The sequence below is a fragment of the Macaca nemestrina genome, chromosome 5, assembly GCF_043159975.1.
Source record: "Macaca nemestrina isolate mMacNem1 chromosome 5, mMacNem.hap1, whole genome shotgun sequence".
Lineage (NCBI taxonomy): Eukaryota > Metazoa > Chordata > Mammalia > Primates > Cercopithecidae > Macaca > Macaca nemestrina.
Genome location: NC_092129.1, coordinates 166956362 through 166982267, shown reverse-complemented (window position 1 = coordinate 166982267; position 25906 = coordinate 166956362). Strand labels below are relative to the sequence as shown.

The following is a 25906-nucleotide window of genomic DNA, read 5'->3' as shown; positions in this document are numbered from 1 at the left end:
TTTTTTTTTTAACATAGCCAGTTGAATTTTAAGTTTATATAATTTAATTTTAATAACAGCTATATTTAACAACTGGGGCCACATTTCCTGTTAATCAGTTCTCATCAGCCAGTAAAAACTGGCCCTAACAAGACCCCTAGAAAAAGGACCTTTTCACAATTTTTGATATGTTAACTTAAAAAACACACACAATATCTAGAAATGTGGAAAGGAGAGAAAATTTCATTTCTTTTTTTTTTTTTTTTTTTTTTTTGAGACGGAGTCTCGCTCTGTCGCCCAGCCCAGGCTGGAATGCAGTGGCGCGATCTCGGCTCGCTGCAAGCTCCGCCTCCCGGGTTCACGCCATTCTCCTGCCTCAGCCTCCCGAGTAGCTGGGACTACAGGCGCCCACAACCGCGCCCGGCTAATTTTTTGTAATTTTTAGTAGAGACGGGGTTTCACCGTGGTCTCGATCTCCTGACCTTGTGATCCGCCCGCCTCGGCCTCCCAAAGTGCTGGGATTACAGGCGTGAGCCACCGCGCCCGGCCGAAAATTTCATTTCTTATAAAGGATTACAGGCTGCAAGGTGGCCATCCTTCAGGCTGGGAAGCTTGCCTCTTGCAAAGACCAGAGACAGGCACTTCAAAGGAGGAGGGGTTGGGGTAACAGCTTTATCCTGAACAGGCTGGCTAAACATACATATTCAACAGGTTGTAGGAGGAGCTATGAATATTCATAAAGGTAGTTCGGATGCATAGGTATTAAACAAACATGCATGTTAACATATCACCCCATGTTCACTTTGGGGTAATTTAACATTTGAATGTATTACATCCTATACATCAAAATGTCTTTTGAGGAAATGAAGCACGCAAGTATATAACCTCTGTCAACTGGCCAGAAACAGTCCATGGTGGTGGTCTTCTTATCAGGAGAAAGTTACTGAAATTGATCTCTTGTCCAATCAAACCTGTAGTTAGGGCTGGTGTCCCACGAGGTCAGTTAGAGTCTGTGAGCTGGATAAGCTGTAATTGTTTCAATATTACTTATTTCCGGTCAGTGCTTGTTTAGCTGCTAGAGAGAAAGAAAAACTTCATAGCAAGACTAGAACATAGTTTCTTCTTTAAATGTAGAGGTGTATGACTTAACCATTGCCTGGCATTGCCTTAGGTTCTGTTTATAATTTGGTGTTACTGCCACGAAAAGTCTGTTCTGTCAATCTTTTTTTTTTTTTTTTTTTTGAGACAGAGCCTCACTCTGTCACCCAGGCTGTAGTGCAGTGGTGCCATCTCAGTTCATGGCACTCTCCACCTTCCGGGTTCAAGCAGTTCTCCCTGCTCCACCTCCCAAGTATCTGGAATTACAGGCACCCGCCACCACACCTGCTAATTTTTGTAATTTTAGTAGAGACGGTGTTTCGCCAGGTTGGCCAGGTTGGTCTCGAACTCCTAACCTAAGGTGATCCACCTGCCTTGGCCTCCCAAAGTGCTGGGATTACAGATGTGAGCCACCGCCTGTTCTGTCAATCTTCTGGTCTCTATTTTAACATTAACGCGGATCAGTTGTTGTATCTAAACCAAGAGGCATGTCTGACCTCTCATTCTGTCATAACCAGGAACTTGGTTTTTAAGTTTTTCTGGGGTCCCCTTGGTTCAGAGGGGGTCTGTTCTGTTATGGTGGGCTTAGGATTTTATTTTAGTTTACACACTGTAGTCCTAGGATGCTGCAGACTACACCTGCACAACACACTTGGGTACCACCTACTCATTCTCAGCAAATCTCTGTTCACGGAGAGCCTTAAAAGAAAAACAAAACAAAAAAATTGTATGCAGTATTTTACCCTTACAGTTCTACAAATATCCATTTTGAACTTGCTGAAGAACATTTTATTGGTGTTCTTTGTGTTGGAATATTCTAATTGAGAATTTCCCCCAGTTTCCAGTTGGGGCGTTACATGTGACTTATGACACCCATGAGTTAATACTGTCAGAGCTGTTCCCCCAACACCATTTTAGCTTTGTTTCAACTCTTCATTCAATAAATCTTCAATGTTTCTTGCTCCATAATTATAATACTTTGAGTTGAGTTTCATTTCCTCGTCTTTCCTCTTCTTCAATTTTAGTAAAAGGAAAATTGACAGCAACATCCAGTAACAGTGAAATAAGTTCCTATCACAGAGCTGAGCATTGGTTTCCTTGGAAGGACCCAGGATTTTTACACCTCCAAGAATCCTCAGTTGTACTTTCCTGGTATTATGGAGACACAGAGAAACTGAGTCAGGCCACCTAGTTCCTCATTCTACCTTCATTAACTAGCTTCCCGTTGACCTTAGGAAAGTCACTCAATTTCTCTGAACCTAAAAAAAGAGTTGATAGGAGACCTCTAAGATTCCTTTTAGTTCCTGTTTTAATTCTTTTTAAAAAAAATAAAAATAAAAATTAAGATTAAAAGAAAATATCCAGAAAAGACAAACTTGTTGCTCATTTGAGCAGTCTTCCTGGTCTGCCTTTTTTGACGGATAACACCTTCTTGATTTAATTCTCTGTTCGAATTATGCATAGCCATGCTCTTTCCATACAGCCTAACGGCTCATAAAATGCACCTGCCATTAAAATGATTTGCGTGACCCATTTGGTGACTGCTGAGCTGTTTATGGTCCTAACTATATCTGCTTTTCTTCATCGTGTGGGTTTCCATTTGTACGACCGTCTTTCTGAGGTCGCCTCGTGCCACTGCCTTCTGGTGCTGTCCGGCACGCCTCCACTCCGTCCTCCGGCCCTCAAGAGAGACTGGACACCTGCCTCGCATTCCACACGATCGCCTTCTACACAGTTCAGACAGTATCTAAAAACAAGGGTGTGGTCCAGGCACCAGGGGTAGGGGCATGTCACACATACCGTGTTTTACAAAGAGGAAAAATAAGAGGTTCCCGCAAGATGCTTGCGACTCTGGTACTTTTCAAAGTAACGCAGCCAGGCAGCGGGCCTTCCCCTGGCCCCTCGCTCTGGTTAGGGCTGCCATTTGCATCCTAGCTGTGATTTAGACGCCTCCAGCCTTCTAGTTTTCAGTTACCAGAGTCCCATCGCCGCCCAGGTCCCAGGTCTGCATGACGTAATTTATTGTGGCAACCATTCCTGGCAGCTGCCCAGAAACCCAGTGCGTCCTGCCCGGGGTTTAAGCGCGGCAAGTGGGAGAGGCGCGTGGGGCCCGAGCGCAGGGGCAGGGGCGCAGGGCGCAGGAGCGCGGGACCACCGGCGCCTGAGCGCGGTAGGGAACGATCGCGGGGGCGCACAGCAGCCAAGCCCGTGGAGGAGGAGCGCGCGCGCGCAGCATGGGCTGCGGACCTTCCCAGCCTACTGAAGACCGGAGACGTGTCCCCGCGCCCGAGAAGGTTTGGAAAGAGGGAGTCAAGGTAATAAATAAATAAACAAACAAACAGACAGACAGACATAAAGCCTTTTGGCTGGGAGGTCTAGCGATTCCCACGCTTGGGGGCGACAAGAGTTGGCTGGAGCAGGGTGGGTCGAGGTCCACAGCTAGCCTAGTTAACAGGTGGGAGCCGGTGTTTAACTGCTGTCTTAACCAGGACTAGACAGATAGATGGATACATATCAAAATTATCTATATCGATAGTATAGATACAGATATATGGCTATAGGATCAATTTTGAGAGGCTTTGGTGTTTAAAGAGATTGCGAAGGCGGTCACGCCCCAGGGTAGAGGGACGGAATAACGGGATGAGCAGTGTGTTCTGCACAGAGCGAGGGTTGACCGTGATTCTCGAGAGAAGGTTGGAGTCCCTAGGAGCTGCCATATATTATTGGCTTCTGGAAAATAGGCCCTTTGGTCGTTTCTTAAAGCTGGGAGAGATCTCAGAACCTATCTGGCTGCGTCCTCTCGATTCATAGATGAGGATCATGAGGCCCAGAGAGACAGGCGACTTGCCCAAGGCTGCACAGCTAATTTGGGGGCACAGCAAAGGTAGAATTTAGTTTTCAAGAGTTTCGTTCCAATACTCTTTTCCCTAATTCCTCAAAGTTGCATGCCCTGTAATTCTGGAGACATTATGGGGAATTTTTTCCAGAACAAGACCTAAAAGGATGAGTTGGTTGAGGCAGAAATGAGGTCCATGATTTCTTTGCATCCTTGCCACCCTCCAGATTCCACAGACAGCACTAGCAACCCTCAGAGGTCCACTTCGCAGGGGATACACTCAAAGATAAGGCTACCATATAATTTGTCATCAAAATTATGCTTTTAAGAGTGAAAGGGAACCCTATTAATACATTTTCCCAAAGACTCTGGCTGAAGCCCAGCAAACTGGGACTTATAGCTGGAAGGTCATTTTTGGAGCTACTGTTCAAAGAGCGCACACTTGGTCTCAGCAGGCACTGTGCAAGACACTATTAAGTGCCAGTTACAGCACCTACTTCATGTAGGGCACATCTGTTGGGTTCTTGGAGTACATTTTGAAACAAGCAAACCAGAATCTAGTGAAGGCTAACTCCAGACTTAGTACCTGGTGTCCTGGGGAAAGCCTGTGCCCAAATGGCCACCCATCTTAACATTGTTTTCTGCTTTCCATCCTGAAACTGCCACTGTCTGTGTATAGGGACCCATTACTTTTTCTTTTTTCTTTTTTTTTTTCTTTTTTTTTTTTTTGAGACGGAGTCTTGCTCTGTCACCCAGGCTGGAGTGCAATGGCGCCATCTCAGCTCACTGCAACCTCCACCTCCCAGGTTCAAGCAATTCTCCTGCCTCAGCCTCCTAAGTAGCTGGGATGACAGGTGTGCGCCACCATGCCCGGCTAATTTTTGTATTTTTTATTCCAGACAGAGTTTCTCCATGTTGGTCAGGCTGGTCTTGAACTCCTGAGCTCGTGATCCACCTGCCTCAGCCTCCCAAAGTGCTGAGGTTACACCTGTAACCCACCACACCCTGCTGAGACCCATTACCTTTTATGGGGTCTTTCTGCCTCTCCTGCCAGGATCCTAACAAGTTTCTCCTCCACACTGCCACCTATCTTGCCAAGGGAAAAATTTCCCTTCGTGTGCAAAACCCTTTAGTTTATAATCTATCCTATCCCTCTAATGTCATCCTCTTCTCTTCTCTTCTGCCAGTACCTGTCACTCATGGGCTCTTGGGTCTGCTAAACCAAATGAATCTCAGGGCTCAGTGCTTCCAGGCTTCTCACACCTCTATGCCTTTACCTGTGCCATTCCCTCTTCCTGGGATACCCTCCCTGTTACCCTCTCCTATTGGCCTGGTGAACTCATGATCACTTTGGACTAATATGTAGAAATACTTTTTTCTCCCATTTTCTACAAATACATTAATGTCACTTAAAAGTGCTAATCCATTGTTCTTGTCCCCTTTTTCATACAAAAATCTTTCTTTTATTTTTTATTTATTTTGCTGGCCTTGTTATTATGCCTTAAACATATAGTACAACAACTATTTACATAGCATTAACATTGTTTTAGGTATTTATGAATAATCTACAGGTGATTTAAAGTATACGGAAGGATGCGCATGGATTATATGCAAATACTACACCATTTTCTATAAAGGACTTGAACATCCATGGGTTTTGGTATCCGAGGGAGGTCCTGGAACCAATCCCCCACTAATGCTGGGGATGACTGTACTTATTTTGTGGAGTTGTTGTGAGGGTTAAATAAACTCAATATACATAAAGTGCTCATACTAATGCTGACTCGGAATAAGTGCATGATATAAGTTGTTTCTATTATTATTATAAAATAAAATCCTGGTCGGATGCGGTGGCTCACGCTTGTAATCCCAGCACTTTGGGAGGCTGAGGCGGGTGGATCACCTGAGGTCAGGAGATTGAGACCAGCCTGACCAAGATGGAGAAACCCCGTCTCTACTAAAAATACAAAATTAGCCAAGCGTGATGGTACATGCCTGTAATCCCACCTATTCGGGGGGCTGAGGCAGGAGAATAGCTGGAACCGGGGAGGCGGAGATTGCAGGGTGAGCTGAGATCATGGCACTGCACTCCAGCCTGGGCAACAAGAGCAAAACTCCATCTGAAAAGGAAAGGAAAGGAAAGGAAGAGGAAGAGGAAGGGAAAGGGAAAGGGGAAGGGAAAGGGAAAGGAATAGGGAAAGGAAAATAAACCTAAATCCTTACTTCGCATGCTGTCTTGGCCCATCCTGGAGCTGACTTCTGCTAACTCCTCTAGTCTTGTCTCTCCCCACACTCACACCGTAGACAAACCTTAGGACTTGTTCCCCAGGCCCATTCTGTCCCTAGCTCCATGACTTTGCACCTACTGTTTCCTCTCCTTCCAGACTTTTCCTTCTCCCTCTCCTGGGTCACATGATAAATGTGTACCCATTTTACAAGACACTCAAGGTCACTCCTCCTGAAGCTCTTCACGACCTCCCACCCCCAACCTCTGCCACCATGCTGGTAGGGTTGATCTTATACCTTCTACTATCATATTTCAAAGCATTTTATTATATTTATTTGCTTCTGTATTTGCCTTTCATCCTGTGCAGTTACCTCCTTGAGGACAGGCACTGTTTTTTAATCGTTGTATCTCCAATTCTTACTACATTGCCTGATACTGATCAGGCACTAATGAATATTTCTTGAGGGAATGCATGTCCCTCCTGGTTCCAAGATTCCTTAATGTCTTCTTGTCTCTTAGTAGCATAACTAGACTAATGACAGTCTGCATGGAGGAAATTCAATTTTAAAATAATCTGAAAACAGAATGAGAGTCAGTTCATGCATATACCTTCTTTCCTAGCCCCAAGCACTTGACTTTGGAAATCTGATCTGGGAAAGGTATGATTATCATTAATTAAACACTCTATAGCTATTGGAATGATAATAATTTCTTCCACAGCTTTCATAAATGCATAAGGCTTAGGGTGCAGTAGTTCAGCAGTGTCTTTAAAATGAAATGAACATGTTTGCTTGCATGAAATATTTATGTTTCTTAGTAACACCACTTTAAAATATTCTAAGTCAAATTTCTTGAAACCTATATATAGACTTCCCCTTCACTTTTACTTTAGTCTAAAGTGGTGAGAAGATACAGTAATAAAATAATGCATAATAATAAGAAAAAGCATGGAAAACTTCCTAGTTGGAGAAATGTTATTCATCTATAAGAATAACCCAAAATTCCTTGCCTGTTATAAGAGAGGAGAGGCTGGATTGGAAGAGATGGTCTCCAAGGACCCTGCACAGTTTTTTCCAAATACGTGATAAGAAAATTCTAGTTGATTGTCAGTAAAGGGGAGTAAATTACTTCTTAAAATATAACTTTTTAAGCAATCATATTTCTGAATGTTCTTTGTATAGTTGCTATTTATAATTACATTTATTAGAGGTAAACTAGAAAAAAATCAAATTTTGAAGAAATTCTTCCTATATGTCTATAGACAAATATATTCACAAAATGCATCTGCCAACAATTTGACTTAAGAAGGTTTTAACTCCAGGGTGCCTTGACAAATTATTCCCTTCAAGCTGTTTGGTAAATATGTTTCCCAAAAGCTATAGAATAAATGTAGTACATCCATACCAAAAAACAAATAAACAAAAACACACAACAAACAAACAAACAAAAAACACCTGTCCATAGTTAAAGCAGTACCTTATTTGGAATGCTGATGATTTCTGTGCATAGCTGTTAGCTTATAATTCACAACTTTTTAATTCTACCTAAAATTGATTAAAAAAAATGTTATCCCGAAGATACTGAGGTATAAAATAAAGTTCATAAAATGTAGAAACACATTGAATCTGTACCCCCAAGGAAAAAATAGAGCATTCCACTCACCATCCCATCCCCTCCCCAAGTATCATTACCTGTATAATAATGCAGATACACTTCTTTTCTTTTTCTTCCTTCTTCCTTCTTCCTTCTTCTTCTGAGACAGGGTCTCACTGTGTCACCCAAGTTGAAGTGCAGTGGTGCAATCACGGCTCTCTGCAGCCTCAGTCTCCCCTGGCTCAAGAGATCCTCTCACCTCAGCCTGCTGAGTAGCTGGGAATACAAGCATGAGCCACCACACCTGGCTAATTTTTGATGTTTTGTAGAGATGAGTTTCGCCATGTTACCAAGGCTTAATGTAGGTATACTTCTTATTGGTGTGAAAATATAAATTCTTCATGTATGTGTAGAATACGAACACTGCTATATCCCTGAGAGACATAGATCTAATTAACTTATAAATATGTCTGGTCTTTAAACTATGTCTGTTCTCAAGTCTACACTCATTATGAAATTGGGTTAAAATTTCCAGAATGTGTTACACATGGGTAAGATATTTGAAAGACATTCTGAGTTTTCAAAAGAGAAGAACCTTAAATTTCTGCTCTGGAAACTGAAGACTGGTTTATGTTGTTTCGTGATAAAAGACTGTGTTTTGTCTGCTACAATTTAGGTTTTGGTCACCAGCAGAGCTCAAAGGCAGACTGTCTCTAAATAAGAACAGATGGGTAGAGATCCTTGCTAAGGCCTGGATTCCAAATCCAAGTAGTTATAGTAGCTTTGATAACACAATTGTGAGGTCACTGAGGTTGTGGTATTTAAATCTATGCCAAGTTGTAATGTACAGAAAGTCTTTGTGAAAAGCCATCGTTTAGACTGAAAATACTCAGATTCGCTCTCAATTCCAGTGTAGGCATTTTGCTATTGTTGTTGTTGTTGTTACTATTGTTAAATCATTAAATTTTTCCATTTGGAAAAAGTCCAAGAGTCTTCCAAGAGTCTCCACTTGGAAATGTTAAATGACAAAACTAGACCCTGTTTGTAACTCAGTGCTTCTCTAGGATCAAAAAATGATGGATCTGCAAACTAAAATAAACTTGTGAAAATACTTGTCTTACTGTCACCGCAGATACTGGCTTTTAGTAGTTTATTTGGAAAGAAGGAAAACAGTGTTCAACATGACTTACATGATGTGCATCTTTACCTTTAGCATGAACTGTGAGCATCAGATAGGGTCTCCTTTCTTTTCTTTTCTTTTCTTTTTTTTATTTTTCTCGAGATGGAGATGGAGTCTCGCTGTGGCCCAGACTGGAGTGCAGTGGTGCAATCTCGGCTCACCACAACCTCCGCCTCTCGAGTTCAAGTGATTCTCCTGCCTCAGCTTCCTGAGTGGCTGGGATTACAGGTGCCTACAGCCACACTCAGCTAATTTTTGTGTTTTTATTGGAGATGGGGTTTTGCCACGTTGGCCAGGCTAGTCTCAAACTCCTGACCTCAGGTGATCTGCCTGCCTCAGGCTCCCAATCCCCTTTTCTTTTGTTATATGTTTTATATACATATATAACACACATACATATAACATATGCACATATGTTACATGTAATATGTTGTATGTAAAGGCTCCTTTCTTGGTTCTGCTTACTCTACAGGGACAGGATGGGCAGTAACTGTCCATGAAGAAGGACAGATAGATGGAGACAGAGAAAAGCACATCATTGCTTTTAGGCTTTCTCCTTGTGCCAATTCCAATCTCATGTCCACTAAGTTTTCGATTACTTTCTTGTTTGTTTGGTTGGTTTTTCATTATTTCCTATGTAGCCCTGAGACACAGAAATAATTAACCCTCAACACAAGGAACTGATATTGGTTTAGCTGTATAAACACAGTGATAAGGAGCTATGTTAAGTCCCGCTACAAGCATGCAAGAATCCCTAACTGAATTATGAAAACCTGATCGTGACAGACACCACCATAACCTAGCCACTGCGATTTCTACTTAGCCTCTGAGGAACTTCAAACGTTAGAGTAATTCCAAAAAGTGGTTAAACATGCTTGTATATATTTTTTAAATTTGTATGACTTTTACTGTGAAAGTACCAAAAGTTTCATGACAAGGCCTTATTTTTAATTCATTTTTACCAAAAGTTTCATGACAAGGCCTTATTTTTAATTCATTTTTCTTTCTTTTTTTTTTTTTTTTTTTTGAGATGGAGTCTTGCTCTGTCGCCCAAGCTGGAGTGCAGTGGTGCAATCTTGGCTCACTGCAGGCTCCACCTCCCAGGTTTACGCCATTCTCCTGCCTCAGCCTCCCGAGTAGCTGGGACTACAGGTACCTGCCACCTCGTCCAGCTAGGTTTTTTTTGTATTTTTTAGTAGAGCTGAGATCACACCACTGCACTCAAGTCTGGGTGATAGAACAAGACGCTGTCTCAAAAAAAAAAAAAAAGAAAAAGAAAAAAAAAAAAAAGAAATTAAAAGAATCCTGGGAAGACATTACCGAGTGGAAGATGCATGTGTTCTTTGTGTTCTTATCGCTTCTGGAGACACTGAGGAGACTTCCTCTGGTATGTGTGTCTTAGATGGAGAAGACGTTGATAACATCCATTGAAATGAGAAGTGGGAAACTTGCAATGAAAGAGGGCCAGCACCTGGAGAGAGAAGACATGGTAGTCAAGGGAGATACGATAAAAGTCTTTCTGAACACATTGACATTTAAAATTTACTTACTCTAAAAATAAATGACAGTTCTTTAAATTGAATTAATTCAGCTTTGTGAAAAACTCATTACATTGTTCTTATTTTGCTGTGGAACTGTGAAAAATATAACATGGACCAGCATTTTGTCATCAATGATTTTTACTAAATCACCGAGAGACCATTTTTGTGCTTTGTTTTGACCTATTTACAAGCAATGGAACTGTGGTTTGAAGAAACAGACACCCTTGAAAGGAGAAGGTGGGATTATAAATTAGTGCAGTATTTATGGAGAACCTTCTGGAAACATATATTAATATAAAATGTGCATATCCTTAGACCCAACATATCCACATGCAGGAATTTATTCTCATGGAATGATTGGATGGGTTCATGGGTTCACAGTGATGTATATTCACATGTATTATTCCAACACAGTTTATATTATTGAAAAGTTAGAAACACCTACATGTCCTTCAGTAGGACTTGGCTAAATACATTGTGGCATAGTTACATAATGAGCTCCAATGCCACCGTCAGATAAGTAGCTACTCCTTATCACTAAATAGAATGAGGTAGGCCTATGTATGTTGATATAGGTAAATGTTTCTTACATATTGTTGAGCAGGTTACAGAAATATAATATCGTTTAATATATAATTCTTTTCATTTTATTTTTAAAACAGCTTTATTAAAATGTAATTCACATGATTCACCTCCTCTCTTAGTCTGTTTGTGCTGCTATAACAGAATACCGTGGACTGGGTAAATTATAAAAAACAGAAATTTCTTTTTATAGGAAGTCCAAGATCAAGGCAATGGAAGGTTTGATTGTCTGGTGAGGGCTGCCCTTCTGTGTCCTCACATGGCAGAAAAGCAGAGCAAGTTAACTAAATCTGTGTGAAGCTCCTCTTTATAATACTTTAATCCCCTTAATGAGGGAGGATCCCACATGGCCTAATCAGCTCTTGAAGGTCCCACCTCTTAATATTATCACATTGGTAACACCTGAATTTGAAAGGGACTCATTCAAACCATAGCATCCATTTAAAATGTACAATTAACAGCCATTACCACAATCTAATTTTAGAACATTTTGCCCTCCGCAAAGAAATGACTACCCATTAATAGTCAATCCTCATTCCCCCCGCACAGGCAATCAATAAATCTATTTTCTGTTTCTATAAATTTGCCTATTCTCAATATGAATGGCCTCTGTGATTGGCTTTTTTCACTTAGCATAATATTTCCAAGTGTCATCTATGTTGAAACATATGTCAGTGTTTAATTTCTTTTTCTTGCCGAATAATATTCCTTTGGATGACTGTACCGCATTTTATTTATACGTTCATCAGCTGATGGACACTTAAGTTGTTTCCACTTTTGGGGTATTATAAGTAATAATTGTGAATATTTGTGTGCAAGTTTTTGCAAGAACAGATGTTTTTATTTTGCTTGGGTACATACTTGGGGTGAAATTTCTGGGTCACGTGGTAACTCTATGTTTCACTTTGTGAAGAGCTCTCAAAGTGTTTTCTAAAGTGCTGCACCATTTCACATTTGTCCAGCAATATATGAGGGTTCCAATTTCTCCACATCCTCACCAACACTTGTTATTATGTGTCATTTTCATTATAGTTATCCTAGGGGATATGAAGGGGTATCTCACTGTGGTTTTGATTTGCATTCTCCTACTGATTAATAATGTTGAACATCTTCTCGTGTGCTTATTGGCCAGTTCCAATGTATTTTTAAAGGTTATGTGAGCAAATACATCTGGGCAATGATATACTAAAATGTTAGTAGTGCTTCTCTCTAGAAGATATTATTACTTTCTACTGTGTTTCTCTATCAATCAAGGTTCTACCAGAGGGAAAGAACCAGTAGGATAGACAGATAGATAGACAGGTAGATAGGTAAATTGTAAGGAACTGGCTGATACAGTCATGAAGGCTGGCTAGGAAAATCAAAATCCATAGGATAGGGCAGGCAGTCGAAAAGAACAGGCTGGAGTTGAAGCTACATTTCACAGGCAGATTTCTTCTTCCTCAGGAAGACCTCAGTTCTACTCTTGAAGCCTTTCAATTGACTGGATGAGACCTACCCAGATTATCAAGGGTAATCTCCTTTACTTACAGTCAATTGATTACATATATTAACCACATCTACAAACTACATTTACAGTACCACTAAGATTTGTGTTTGACAGAATAACTGGCTACTATAGCCTAGCCCAGTTGACACATAAAACTAACCATTGCAATTCTCTTTTATATTATTTAATTATTTTTTACAATAAATCTAAGTCAGCATCACTTTTTTTTTTTTTTTTTTTTTTGAGATGGGGTTTCCCCATCTCACCCAGGCTGGTCTCGAACTCCTGGGCTCCAGTGATCCTCCCTCCCCCACCTCCCAAAGTGCTGGGGTTACAGGCATGAACCACCACATCCAATCTGTATTACTTTTTTAATCAGCAAAAACAATATAGCTTCATTATTATAAATTGTTTTAATGCCGTAGTACCTCTACTCTCACACTCAAGGCTGAACTTGTCTATCTTGGTATCCTCCAGAATGCTCAGCATAGTAGCTTTTACCTGGTAGATGCCTATTAGATACTATATTCGTTTTCTATTGCTGCTATAGCCAATTCACACAAGTTTAGTGGCTTAAAACAGTAGTTGCCAACCTCTTTGACACCAGGGACCAGTCTTGTGGAAGACAGTTTTTCCATGGACTAGGGTTGGGGGGATGGTTTCAGGACAACTCAACGGCATTACATCTATTGTATATTTTATTTCTATTATTATTACATTGTAATATATAATGAAATAATTATACAACTCACCATAATGTAGAATTAGTGGGAGCCTTGAGCTTGTCTTCCTGCTAGACAGTCCCATCTGGGGGTAATGGAAAGCAGTGACAGATTATAAGGCATTAGACTCTTTTTTTTTTTTTTTTTTGAGACAGAGTTTCACTCTTGTGGCCCAAACTGGAGTGCAGTGGTGCAATCTCGGCTCACTGCAACCTCCACCTCCTGGGTTCAAGCAATTCTCCTGCCTAAGCCTCCCTAGTAGCTCAGATTACAGGTGCCCACCACCATGCCTGGCTAATTTTTTTGTATTTTTAGTAGAGACAGGATTTCACCACGTTGGGCAGGCTGGTCTCAAACTCCTGACCTCAGGTGATCCGCCCGCCTCGGCCTCGCAAAGTGCTGGGATAACAAGCGTGAACCACTGCGCCCGGCCGCATTCGATTCTTAAAAGGAGTACGCAACCTAGATCCCTCGCAGTTGTGCAGTTCACAACAGGGTTTGTGCTCCTAATGAGAATCTAATGCCACTGCTGATCTGACAGGAGGCAGAGCTCTGGGGGTAATGTGAGTGATGAGGAGCAGCTGTAAATAAAGATGAAGCTTCGCTGGCTAGCCCACTCCTCACCTCCTGCTCTGCAGTCCGGTTCCTAACAGGCCACGGACCAGTACAGGTATGTGGCCCGGGGGACTGGGGACCCCTGATCTATGGCTTTCTGGGTACTATAGAGCCCGCCACAGATACTAGCTGGCTAAATATTCACAAAGCAGACCCTGCAACATTGTTTTAATTTACCGAGAAATCTTGATTCTAACAAAGCTGTTCCCTTTTCACAGGCTGATGTCGGTGTGCCTCATAGTGGGGAAAACTGCAGCCCCCAGATGGAAGCTGCTCTGACCAAGAATACTGTGGACACTGCAGAAGGCCTGGAACAAGTCCAGATGGGAAGCTTACCTGGAACCATTTCAGAAAATTCTCCATCTCCTAGTGAAAGAAACAGACGAGGAAATTCAGGTAACCTCCCTCTGCCCCCATTCATGTAGACCTTCACAAAATACTGTTTCTCTAAATACGTCTACAAGGTTTACTTGGTGGTCCTTTTATCATTGCTTTCTGGGCCATGAAGTATGTTAAATGGCAATGTTTTTATCTCTGAAACATTAGAATTTAGCCTTAGGCCTTCATTACGTGAGTCAATAATGCTAAGCATTAATCTTCTTGTCGATGAAGTAATTAAGACCATCTTTAAAAAATAAATAAATAAATAAACTAAGAGGCTTTATTGGGAGTTAAGGCCAGACTTTAGGAATGGGACTTGCACAGTTCCAAGGAATTTAAACTCCCACGATGATAATATCTTTCCAAGGGAAAGTTCTACATTTACACAAATAAATAAAACCTACAATAAACTGTTTTCCCTGTCTTTCTGCATCCAAAGTATCAGCAAATATACAACAAAAGAATCTTTCAGAAATGTGAAAGAGGTAGTTATGACTGACTTGTGCTATTTAGAAACTATTTGTGGGTTTTCCTGTGTTGTGTTTTCCCTCAACATGAATTACCGCCTGGTGTCGATTTAAGTCATCTTATTTATATTCGGTCAGCCTTTGAAACATATTGAACTTCACAGCCCTCAAGGAAAAGTACTCTTTTTATTTCAGGGGGGAAGACTTTTGCTCCCCACCACTGTTGTTTCTTCTCTAGGTACAAGTTGGGATTGGAAAACAGATGGGTTCATACATGCGATTCTATTTCTTGAACTTTCCTGGCACACTCAGGTTATCACAGATTTTCTATTCGCCCTCCCCTTGCTGTTCTGATGTAGTCAGCGTGACCTCTTAGAATGACTAGGAGGTTGAGGAATGCAGCACAGGAACGGCCTCTCCCTGCCTTCTATGTGTTAGGTTGACAAATACATCTTTTTTCTTTCCAATGGTTTTGTTGATGCAACTTCCCTCTAGACAGCAACATGAATGCTAAATATCAACGTTGGTCACAGACTGCAGAGTGTCAGGCACACAGGGACCTGGTGACCCAGGACAGTCAGTGCTGCCAGGTGTATGTACAATGTTAAAGATGGCATGAAGAGGGTGACAGGTAAGCAGAAAGGTGTTGAGAGAGAACAGCTAGGGAGGAAGTCAGCCACCAAAGCAGATGTTTCTAAAATGCAGCATCAAGGAGTCCTCAGGAAGCATCTTACCACAGAGTGAGTAGGACCTAGTACCCTGAACTTCCTATTTGTCCTCTGCCCAGTTTCCTCTCTCTGTCTCAGCCCTTGGCATCCTCCTTGTTGTGTCTCTGCTCTTCAAATCTGCAGAGTATACTTCTTCTTTTTTTGAGACAGAGTCTTGCTCTGTCACCCGGGCTGGAGTGCAGTGGTGCAATCTCAGCTCACTGCAACTTCCACCTCCCAGGTTCAAGCAGTACTCCTGCCTCAGCCTTCTGAGTAGCTGGGATTACAGGCATATGCCATCACGCCTGGCTAATTTTTGCATTTTTAGTAGAGACGGGTTTTTACCATGTTGGCCAGGCTGGTCTCGAACTCCTGACCTCAAGTGATACACACCCCCCTCAGCCTCCCAAAGTGTTGGGATTACAGGCATGAGCCACTGCACCTGGCCCTGCAGAGTATATTTCTTAAGACCATCAAGTTTAACACTAACATTCCCCAAGTGTTTCCTTTTTTAAAATATTTATTTCGTATATTTTCAGAGTCAAGAAAAGGTGCAAAAAACAAAGAACACCTATATTCTTTCACTCAGATTCCCCAAATGTTAACCTTCTGCCACATTGCATTATCATATCCCCCCTTATACAAGTAGATTTTTTTCTGTTAATAAGTTAGACATAATGGCACTTTGCTTTCACATACTCTGCTGCGTATTTCCTAAAAACAAGGACACTCTTTGCATAATCTCTGTACAAGGATCAAAATTGGGAAATGACCCTTTTTTTTTTTTTTTTAAGAGACAGAGTTTTGCTCTTGTTGCCCAGACTGGAGGGCAATGACGCGATCTCAGCTCACTGCAACCTCCGCCTCCCAGGTTCAAGTGATTCTCCTGCCTCAGCCTCCCGAGTAGCTGAGATTACAGGCGCCCACCACCATGCCTGGCTAATTTTTGTATTTTTAGTAGAGGCGAGGTTTCATCAGATTGGTCAGTCTTGTCTCAAACTCCTGACCTCAGGTGATCTGTCCGCTTCGGCCTCTCCGAGTGCTGGGATTACAGGCATGAGCCACCATGCCGGGCCAGGAAATTACCTTTGATGTAGTACTGTTATCTCACCTATAGATCATATTCAAATTTGGTCAATTGTCTCACAACTATTCTTTATAAATGAATTTCTGATGCAGGATCTATCTAATCCAGGATCACATTTTTAATTTAGTCATCTATGGTCTTTAGTCTTCTTTAATCTGAACAACTCCTCAGTTTTTCTTAGTCTTTTATGAACTTGATATGTTTGAAAAGTATAAAACATTTATTTTGCAGAATGTTTATCAATTTGGGTTTGTTTGAGCTTTCCTCCTGATTGGATTTGGGTTACGCAATTTTTTTTTTTTTTTTTTTGGAGACAGAGTCTCGTTCTGTCACCCAGGCTGGAGTACAGTGGCGCAATCTCAGCTCACTGCAACCTCCGCCTCCCAGATTCAAGCAATTCTGTCTGCCTCAGCCTATCAACTAGCTGGGATTACAGGGGCCCGCCACCACACTCAGGTTTTTTGTTTGTTTGTTTGTTTGTTTGTTTTTAGTAGAGACGGAGTTTCACCATGTTAGCCAGGCTGATCTTGAACTCCTAACCTCAAGTGATCCACCTGCCTTGGCCTCCCAAAGTGCTGGGATTACAGGCATGAGCCAGGGTTACACAATTTTAGCAAGAATACCAAAAATGATATTGTGTCTTTCTTAATACATAAAATTAGGAGGTACATTATATCTATACTCAACTCGTTATGTTTATGGGGAGTTTTGTTTTGCAAAAGTCATTTTTAATCTAGTAACATTTATAAATGTTTAAAATTCAATTTGGATTTTGAGTCACAGTTAGAAAGCCTTTCCCTACACCAAGGTTAAAGATGAATTCACCCGTGTTTTCTTGTATAATTTCACTTTTTACACTTATGCTTATGAAGAGTTTCCAGTGACATCAGAAAATGCTCATATAAATATTAGCTAGATAAGAAATGAAACTGTATGTTCAGTATGATGTCGAACTTATAAAAATAAAATTTTGTATATTAACAATGGTAATCTCTGGGTGGTGAAAGCATAGGCATTTTTTTTAATCTTTTACTAGTTTCTGTATTTTCTAAGTTTACTACAGTAACTATTACTTTTATAATCAAAAGAAGCACAACATGGTTTTTAAACAATCTCCAATATTCTCCAATGTCCCAAGAAAGCATGAAAATTGTTGAAATGACTGACATATTCCAGGAATCTCTGTATAAGTTAGCTGCTGTAAATATCAAGCCAAATTCTTTAGAGAACTCCAAAAAGAATGGATCGCAATGGTTACAATGATTTTATTATGTTAGCGACAGATGTCAAACATGACATTCCTTTTAGAAACATCCTGGAAGAGAAATGAACCACTGACAGTGGAGCTGCTTACATGACGTATTTGGGAGAACACTGGGACAGTTGAGAGAGTGAAGGTTGGAGCCAAGCAGACTTAGATTTAGCCCTGTGTAACACACATGCTACCTGTGTCACCATGGTAAGTTAATTAGCTTCTCTCACATCAGTGTTTATTTCTAAAATAGGGATAATAATAGCACTCTGAGTTGATGTTTACATTTGATGTCATACAGTGTGTCAAGTACTTAGTATAGTGCAGGTGCCTAAGTGCTCAGTAAATGATCATTATTATTATTTTACCCTTCCAAACAAGGCCACCTTCTAACCAAAAAAATCATTCCAATTCCTTGAAGGGGATTCACTTCTGACCTTTTCATTGAAATCTTCTCCATTGTTTCAAGTTTCTAGTTGACCTCCCCGTCTGACATGTTTTACTACCCCGTGCCAAAATCTGTACAGAGCACTTTAAAATCAGAAGCAGCTCTATTTCAAACACTTGCAAGAGTAGAAAAAACAGCACTAGACAGAAATTGACAGGAGGAAAACTGTTGGAGTTACTTGCAGTGGCCAATCCTAGAAATCTCTTATACCGGAGAGGTTAATATGCTGAAGTGAGAGACATCTGATTAGTGTGTGTGAGTGTGTGTGTGTGTGTGTGTGTGTGTGTGTGTTTTCTATCTTCCCAGCACAAATTCATGAAAGGTCTCACTGCTAACCACTGAGATTAGAAATTTTCGCCGGGCAAGGTGGCTCATGCCTGTAATCCCAGCTCTTCAGGCGGCTGAGGTGGGCAGACCACCTGAGGTCAGGAGTTTGAGACCAGCCTGTCCAACATGGTGAAATCCCATCTCTACTAAAAATACAAAAATTAGGCATGGTGGCACACACCTGTAGTCCCAGCTACTTGGGAGGCTGAGGCAAGAGAATCACTTGAACCCAGGAGGAGGAGGTTGCAGTGAGCTGAGATCTCGCCATTGCACTCCAGCCTGAGTGATAAGAGTGAAACTTAATCTCAAAAAGAAAAAAAAGAGGCTGGGCGCGGTGGCTCAAGCCTGTAATCCCAGCACTTTGGGAGGCCGAGACGGGCGAATCACGAGGTCAGGAGATCGAGACCATCCTGGCTAACACGGTGAAACCCCGTCTCTACTAAAAAATAGAAAAAACTAGCCGGGCGAGGTGGCGGGCGCCTGTAGTCCCAGCTACTGGGGAGGCTGAGGCAGGAGAATGCCGGGAACCCGGGAGGCGGAGCTTGCAGTGAGCCGAGATCACGCCACTGCCCTCCAGCCTGGGCGACAGAGCGAGACTCCGTCTCAAAAAAAAAAAAAAAAAAAAGAAAAAAAAGAAAGAATTTTTTATGGGAAAATGCCATCCACTAAATGGAATGGACTTGGTTACATCAGGACTTCCTGATGATGACAGCATAGAAGATAGCTCACTTCTCAGGACTTCCTATTGCACTGTTACAGACAGGAAAAGCAAAACTGTCTTTGGCCCAACAGGCCAGCGCCGTTTGTTTTATAATGTGATGGCATAACCGTGGCTGCTTATTTGCTTGTTTATGTAATTGGATGATTTGTGATGGGGGAGCCTCTCTCATTAGTGCAGCTTATAAAGACTCCCCCATAAACTGTTTCAGTGCTTATATTTAGAATCATGAATAAAAATTTAGCTGATATCACTCTAACTCCAATTCTGATTTGGTTCAAAGACTCTTTTCAAAAAGGCACACTTTTACTTATGTAGACTTAGTAGATGGCGTAATTATAAACTTAGGGTTGCAGAACTAGAAGTCTCTTGGCAACATCACGCTGTTTATCCTTTATATACAAAGCATGGAAACCAAACCACAACGCAAAGAATCACCAAAAGAATATCTGATTCTTAGCTGTGGTTTAGCTTCATAATTACTCGAGCAAACCAACGTCGTCGTACCCAAGTGTGTAAGTGTTGTTACCACAAAGAGGCAGTCCACAGCAGCACACAGAAAGGCTTTTTGTTATCTTAATATGTGGTCTGCTAAGTAAACAGTATATTATGTTGCTGTGTATCCTCTGTAAGAACATGAAGAATCTGAACTTCGAAGGATTACAAAGACTTATAATAGAAATATATTAAGTGTTGAAGCTAAGATCTAATTAAGCAGCATGGTTTGTAAGGCATCCATTTAGCATTTGATTGAAAAAACCTTGATTCTTAAATTTTGCTTTCTTTTTTCTTTTCCTCTTTTTTGGAAGATCTAGTAACCAATGGATTAATCAATAAACCCCAACCCCTAGACAGTCGAGAGCGACAGAAGTCATCAGATATCCTGGAGGAACTAATTGTTCAAGGAATTATACAAAGCCACAGCAAAGTATTTAGAAATGGAGAATCATATGATGTCACGGCAAGTAATTTTGTAATTAACATTAGCTTATAGTTAAAATTAGCAATAGAATATGATGGATCATGAGTCATTATTTCCAGCATATGCAAGTTACAATACAGATAACAGCATTTATTTAAGTCCCTTAAATTCCCCCCCACCTCCACACACCATCTCATATGGTTTGGTTCTGTGCTCCCACTCAAATCTCACCTTGAATTGTAATCCTCAGGTGTCAAGGGTGGAACCAGGTGGAGGTAATTGAATCATGAAGTGGTTTCCCTTATGCTGTTCTCATGATAGTGAGTGAGTCTCACGAAATCTGATGGTTTTATAAGTGTCTGGCATTTCCCCTGCTTGCACGCATTCTCTCTCCTACCGCCTTGTGAAAAGGTTCCTTCCACCATGATTGTAAGTTTCCTGAGGCCTTCCCAGCCATGTAAAACTGTGAATCAATTAAACCTCTTTTCTTTGTAAAGTTATTATAAATAAACGTAATTTATAAAGAAAAATACCCAGTCTCAGGTATTTCCTTATAGCAATGTGAGAACAGACTAATACACCATCCTTCTTTGTGGACTCAGGAATTGCTCCAATTATTAATGATTAATTGATCCAGTAAAATGTATATTGGGTTTTACTAAATTTGAGAAACAATAGGCCCCACTGAATAACATACTTTCATTCTTTCAAATGTTTTTCTTGAGCACTACCTATGTAACAGGCATTGTGCAGGGCATTAGAAATGTAAAACTGAATCTGATTTATTCAGTAAGAAAATAGGCCCGACAAGTGTTTGAGGTGATGGCTATGCTAATTACCCTGACTTGATCATTACGCATGTATCAAAACATCATACTGTAACCTATAAATATATACAATTCCATGTCCATTAAAAATAAAGTAAAACTTTAAAAGAGAAAATAAATAGGCCTAAATGCCAAAGCTAAAACAAATATGGCTGTACATTTATCCATATGCACACCCCAAAATCAAACATGAAGAATTAAATAGAATTCTAGAAATTGCTGTACTATTATTTTTCTTTGTTAATTTATCCTGATTAATCTGTCATAGTTTTTCCTCAGCATGAATAATATTTTTACTCTGATTTTAACTAGCTTGGCTAAAGTCTAGAGTTCTAATTTTTTTTTTTTTTTTTTTTGAGATGGAGTCTTGCTTTGTCACCCAGGCTAGAGTACGGTGGTGCGATCTTGGCTCACTGCAACCTCTGCCTACTGGGTTCAAGCGATTCTTCTTCCTCAGCCTCCCTGGAAACTGGGATTACAGGTGCCCGCCACCATGCCTGACTAATTTTTGTATTTTTAGTAGAGATGGGGTTTCGCCATCTTGGCCAGGCTGGTCTCGAACTCCCGACATTGTGATTCACCCGCCTCGGCCTCCCAAAGTGCTGGGATTACAGGTGTGAGCCATTGCGCCCTGCTCTGACTGAGTTCTAAATTTTTAAATAAATTCTGTGGAAACCTGTGAAGAAGATAGCAGACTTAGTTGTTGCTGTTATTTTGTTTTGTTTTCTTGTTTGTTTGGGTTTTTTTTTTAAGCCAATGCTCCCAGGCACTCCGAGTAGTCCTTAAAGTACAGGCAGAAGAGAAAAAGTGAAAAAAAAAAGAAATAACAGTGAAAAGCCAGAGAAAAAAAAGAAAAGAAAAGAAAAGAAGCCAGAGAAAAAAATGAATGAAAAAGTAAAGAAAGAAAAGGAAATGGTGGAAATAGAGATCAGAAATTACCCAAAGGCTACTTAATGGTTGCCTATCCCTGTGTTGTAGGGCAAACAGTCCATTAGGAATTAAAAACTCATTATTTAAATCAAATTTGCCACCTAGACTGAGTTACTTAGTGTTTGAATAAAGTTAATTTCCTTCTTTGTGTATGGGGAATGTTGAGAACTCATGAATAAAAGCCAAAGTGGCATTTTCTTTTGAAAAAGGAAAATAAATCCTGCAGAAAGTATTTGGGAGAAAGGAAAGGAGATTGCCAAACCTTGTGAATAACATTATCAGGCTGCCAATAATAAGAGGATGTCGGGGGGTAGGGGGAGGGCGGAAAGGAAGGTAAAAATGGATTATATAATGGAAAAGATAATGCCAACATAATGACAATTTACATTTGCACAACGCTATCATGATACAAGGCATTTTAGAGTGCCTTATCTTATTTGAAAGTACTAGAAGAAGGATGGGTTTTTAATATCAAAGGGGAGAGGAAAGATTTTTTTCTAGCTGTAGGTCAGTCTGTAAGGGTCAGAAAAAAAGAAAGTGTGTCAAAAGAAAAAGGAAAGCAAGTTTGAGAGGAGGCAGATAGATTGTGGAAACATTCAGTAGCTAAACAATGTCTTCTTAAGGAAAATGCTACAGACACTTCGATGTCTACATACATACGCCAGTAGGAATCACATTAAAACGTTCTCCGTGATTCAATTGCCAGAGATGAATGAGTTCTGACTTAGACTTCGCAAGGGAGCCTGCAAGGTTAATTAATATAAACTACCTTGTGAAAGAGATGCACCTTTAAAAAAATAGTAACTATGGGCTGGACTTTTAATAGCATCATTAAGTGAACCAAAGATGAAGACTATTTTTCATATTATATAGGCATAGAATAGTTGTTGGGAATGTTCTCAAAAGGATTTAAATGTTAACAGCTTTCAGGAATGGCACAATTTTGGTTTTTTGGCTTTGGTATTAAGCCAAGATATCCCAGCATAAGCCAGTCTTGCAACAGACCAGGCAGTAACACACAGCTCTCTTGTTCTATCGCCTAATCCAGTGGTCCTTAACCTGCCGGTACATTGGAGTCACCTGGGGATATTTCAGACATCCCAGTGTCTAGGTACCACTTCCTACCACACAGCCTGGGCGTGTGGCCCTGCTTTCACACTTCTGAAAGCTTCCAGGAGATTCCCATGGGCAGCCCAGGTTGAGAACTACTGCCCTGAAGTTTCACCAAAACTCTACACAATGCTCCCAAATTCATTACCAAAGCTGGGAAGGGTTAAAGCATTTGAAATCATTCTTGATTCCCTATTCATTGTGAAAGAGAATTCTGAAATATTCCTGAAAATATACCATTTCAGGAATAGGAACTAAGATTATACTCAGGAAGCCTAAGGAAATAAAAGAGATGCAGTTTCTGTGTCACAGATAAAACTTCTTTCAATTCAGGGGTAACTGAGAACATATGTGTGTCAGACACCAGGTGTCTTGCATATTTTGGGAAGAGTTATGAGGCCAATGTAAAAAGATGAGAATGAATATTGAAGGACTGAGAGGGGAACTGTCTTAAGAATGGAAATATTATTAGATAATATTCATCATTAATAATATTAATACTTTGAATATCTAATATTTAATAAGTTTTTCAAACCCAGGCTGATAAAACTGGCTAAAAACAAAACAAGAATTCAAGGGAAACAAAAAAGGGATAGTCAATAAAAAGATATTATGTCAGCAGTTACTACAATGTGGTGAATCTTAACAGACATGTAAATATTATTTCTTCATTGCTCTAGGGGAAAACATTCTTTTAAATAAAATATTATGGGAAAATTGAATAAATGCGAAAATACTTTGAGTCTCATGCTCTACCAACTGAACTAGCCAAGCAGCCAAGGAGAATAATTTAAAAATAAGACTTCTTATGTGGAACAATAGTGTATTTAAATACGAGGGCATTTCAGACTTAGATCTGGCTGCTTCTTAGCCAGGTCATTATCTTTCATTGAGTTATTTAGAGTGAAATTGAATAAAGGATGTTGAAAATTGAGGGTTCACCTTCATGAAGGTCCCTCTTCCGAAGCAGGGGCATCCCCATAAGCTAGTCTCTCCCTAGAGGTAAGGAGAGGATCTGTGTCCCCCACAGAGCCCCCTTTGTCTTTTTTCTTAATTTTCTTTGTAAGCTTGCTAGTGAACACCACAGTAATTTCATAGTACTCCCTGGATAACCATCTTTCAAGAATGTTTATGCTAGAATGGTTTATGTTTACTTAAGAGTTAAAATCAGGCTGGGCTAGGTGGCTCATGCCTATAATCCCAGCACTTTGGGAGACCAAGACAGGCAGATGGCTTGAGCCCAGGAGTTTGAGATCACCTGGGCAACAGGGTAAAAACCCATCTCTTTAAAAAAAAAAAAAAAAAAAAAAAAAATTAGCTGGGCATGGTGGTGTGCACCTGTAGTTCCAGCTACTTAGGAGGCTGAGGCTGGAGGATCACTTGAGCCTAGAAGGTCAAGGCTGCAATGAGCCTTGATTGTACCACTGCACTCCAGCCTGGGTGAAAGAGCGAGACCCTGTCAAACAAAAAACCCAATTAAAAAAAAAAAAAGGGGGGATTAAATGTGCTAGGCTCACATTTGTAATCCTAGTGCTTTAGGAGGCTAAGCTGGGAGTGTCCCTTGAGTCCAGGTGTTCAAGACCAGTCTGGGCAACAGGGTAAAATGCCATTTCTAAAAAAAAAAAAAAAAAATTAAGAGTGAAAATGATATGTAAGAAATATAAGATTAAGAAGCTAAGTATCAGATTGTTAAGTGAATCTCTCAGTGTATTTTTAAACATTCTAATGAGACTTAAGTGACTATATTGTAAACAAACATTGGTTTTATGTACACCTGTCAATATGTGTATGGATTGCTATAGACTTCCTTAGAGAAATGTGATTGGCTCTCATTTATCCACATAGGTATTATTGAGTTCGTCTTTTATCCCAAATTCATTTCTCCCTGCCACTTAGCACATCATGGGTCTCCCCACCTGAGGCCCTGTGAATTCACTACTGACCTCTGTGTCTGGTAATGTTTATTCCCTTCTCTGTGCAACTTCTGTACTTGGGAACCTGAAGTGTAGTTGGAGGGTTTGTTCACATTGCATAAGAGTCTCTAACATTATTTGTTGAACCTCACAGAGAGTTTTTAAGGAGGAGGAAGTTGACTGAGTTAGGACTCAGTAACACCAGCTAATGATCAGAGTGACCTTCCCCAGGAGGCCTAACAGTGACAAAACAAGAATGAAGGATCTTTTGCAGGACTGGCCTGTTCTATCCACAAGACTCCCTTAAGGGAACAAAATGAAGACAGGTTCATCCGTAGGTCAATAGTTAATTAAGAAAGCTCTGAGGAATGCACAGTGTATGTAAGAAGCAAAATATACAAGTTAGTAGCTAGAAACAGGACTCTAATCTAATTGTAGCATTTTGAACTTGGCAGTCCTCTAAAAGTATTCTTTAAGAAAATAATTGAACTGGTAACTTCTGTAGGTTGATTTTGTTGTGGCCAATTTGTTGTTGTTTCCACTGGTAACACCTCTCTAAGCATAAGGTGATCATTGTTATTTTTTTTTTTTTTTAAAGAGACAGGGTCTGACTACATTGCCCAGGCTGGTCTTGAATTCCTGAACTCAAGCAATCCGCCTGCCTCAGCCTCCTAAAGTGCTGGGATTATAGTGTGAGCCACTGTGCCCGGCCCATTGTTAACATTTTTAAGTGCCAACATTTGATAAATTCTGACTTCATAAAATTCAATTGTAAAGGATACAGATATCTTTCTAGATGATTTTTATTTTTTTTACCTAAAATGTGGAACTCAAGAAAGAACATGGCTTGCACAGGTAGGATTAACTTCCTCTATGGGGAGGATCATTGTAGGATTAAGCCACGGGAAGAGGTGACCAAAACAGAAAAATTCAAGTTCTCTCAGAACTCCTGATC

General features: G+C 40.5%; 1 protein-coding gene and 1 long non-coding RNA gene across 4 annotated transcripts in view; one reads left to right on the top strand and one right to left on the bottom strand.

Annotated features, from left to right (window-relative positions):
- Window positions 1–25906, top strand: part of LOC105482487 (stathmin domain containing 1) — a 41371-nt gene that overhangs the window by 10836 nt on the left and 4629 nt on the right. For 2 of the 3 annotated variants that reach the window (XM_011742621.2, XM_011742620.3), the window contains exons 2-3: window positions 14081–14258; window positions 20059–20210. In XM_011742621.2, the coding sequence (XP_011740923.1) occupies window positions 14126–14258; window positions 20059–20210 (285 nt within the window). In that variant the 5' untranslated portion in view covers window positions 14081–14125. Of the gene's footprint in view, window positions 1–3081; window positions 3393–14080; window positions 14259–20058; window positions 20211–25906 lie in introns of those variants that run through there. The other variant, XM_011742619.3, reaches the window with a different exon arrangement.
- The window catches only part of LOC139363499 (uncharacterized), a 93048-nt gene continuing 80420 nt past the window's right edge, over window positions 13279–25906 (bottom strand). The window contains exons 2-3 of the long non-coding RNA XR_011624011.1: window positions 14199–14228; window positions 13279–13332 (exon numbers count right to left, since the gene is read on the bottom strand). This is a non-coding gene — a long non-coding RNA (uncharacterized lncRNA). The remainder of the gene's footprint in view (window positions 13333–14198; window positions 14229–25906) is intronic.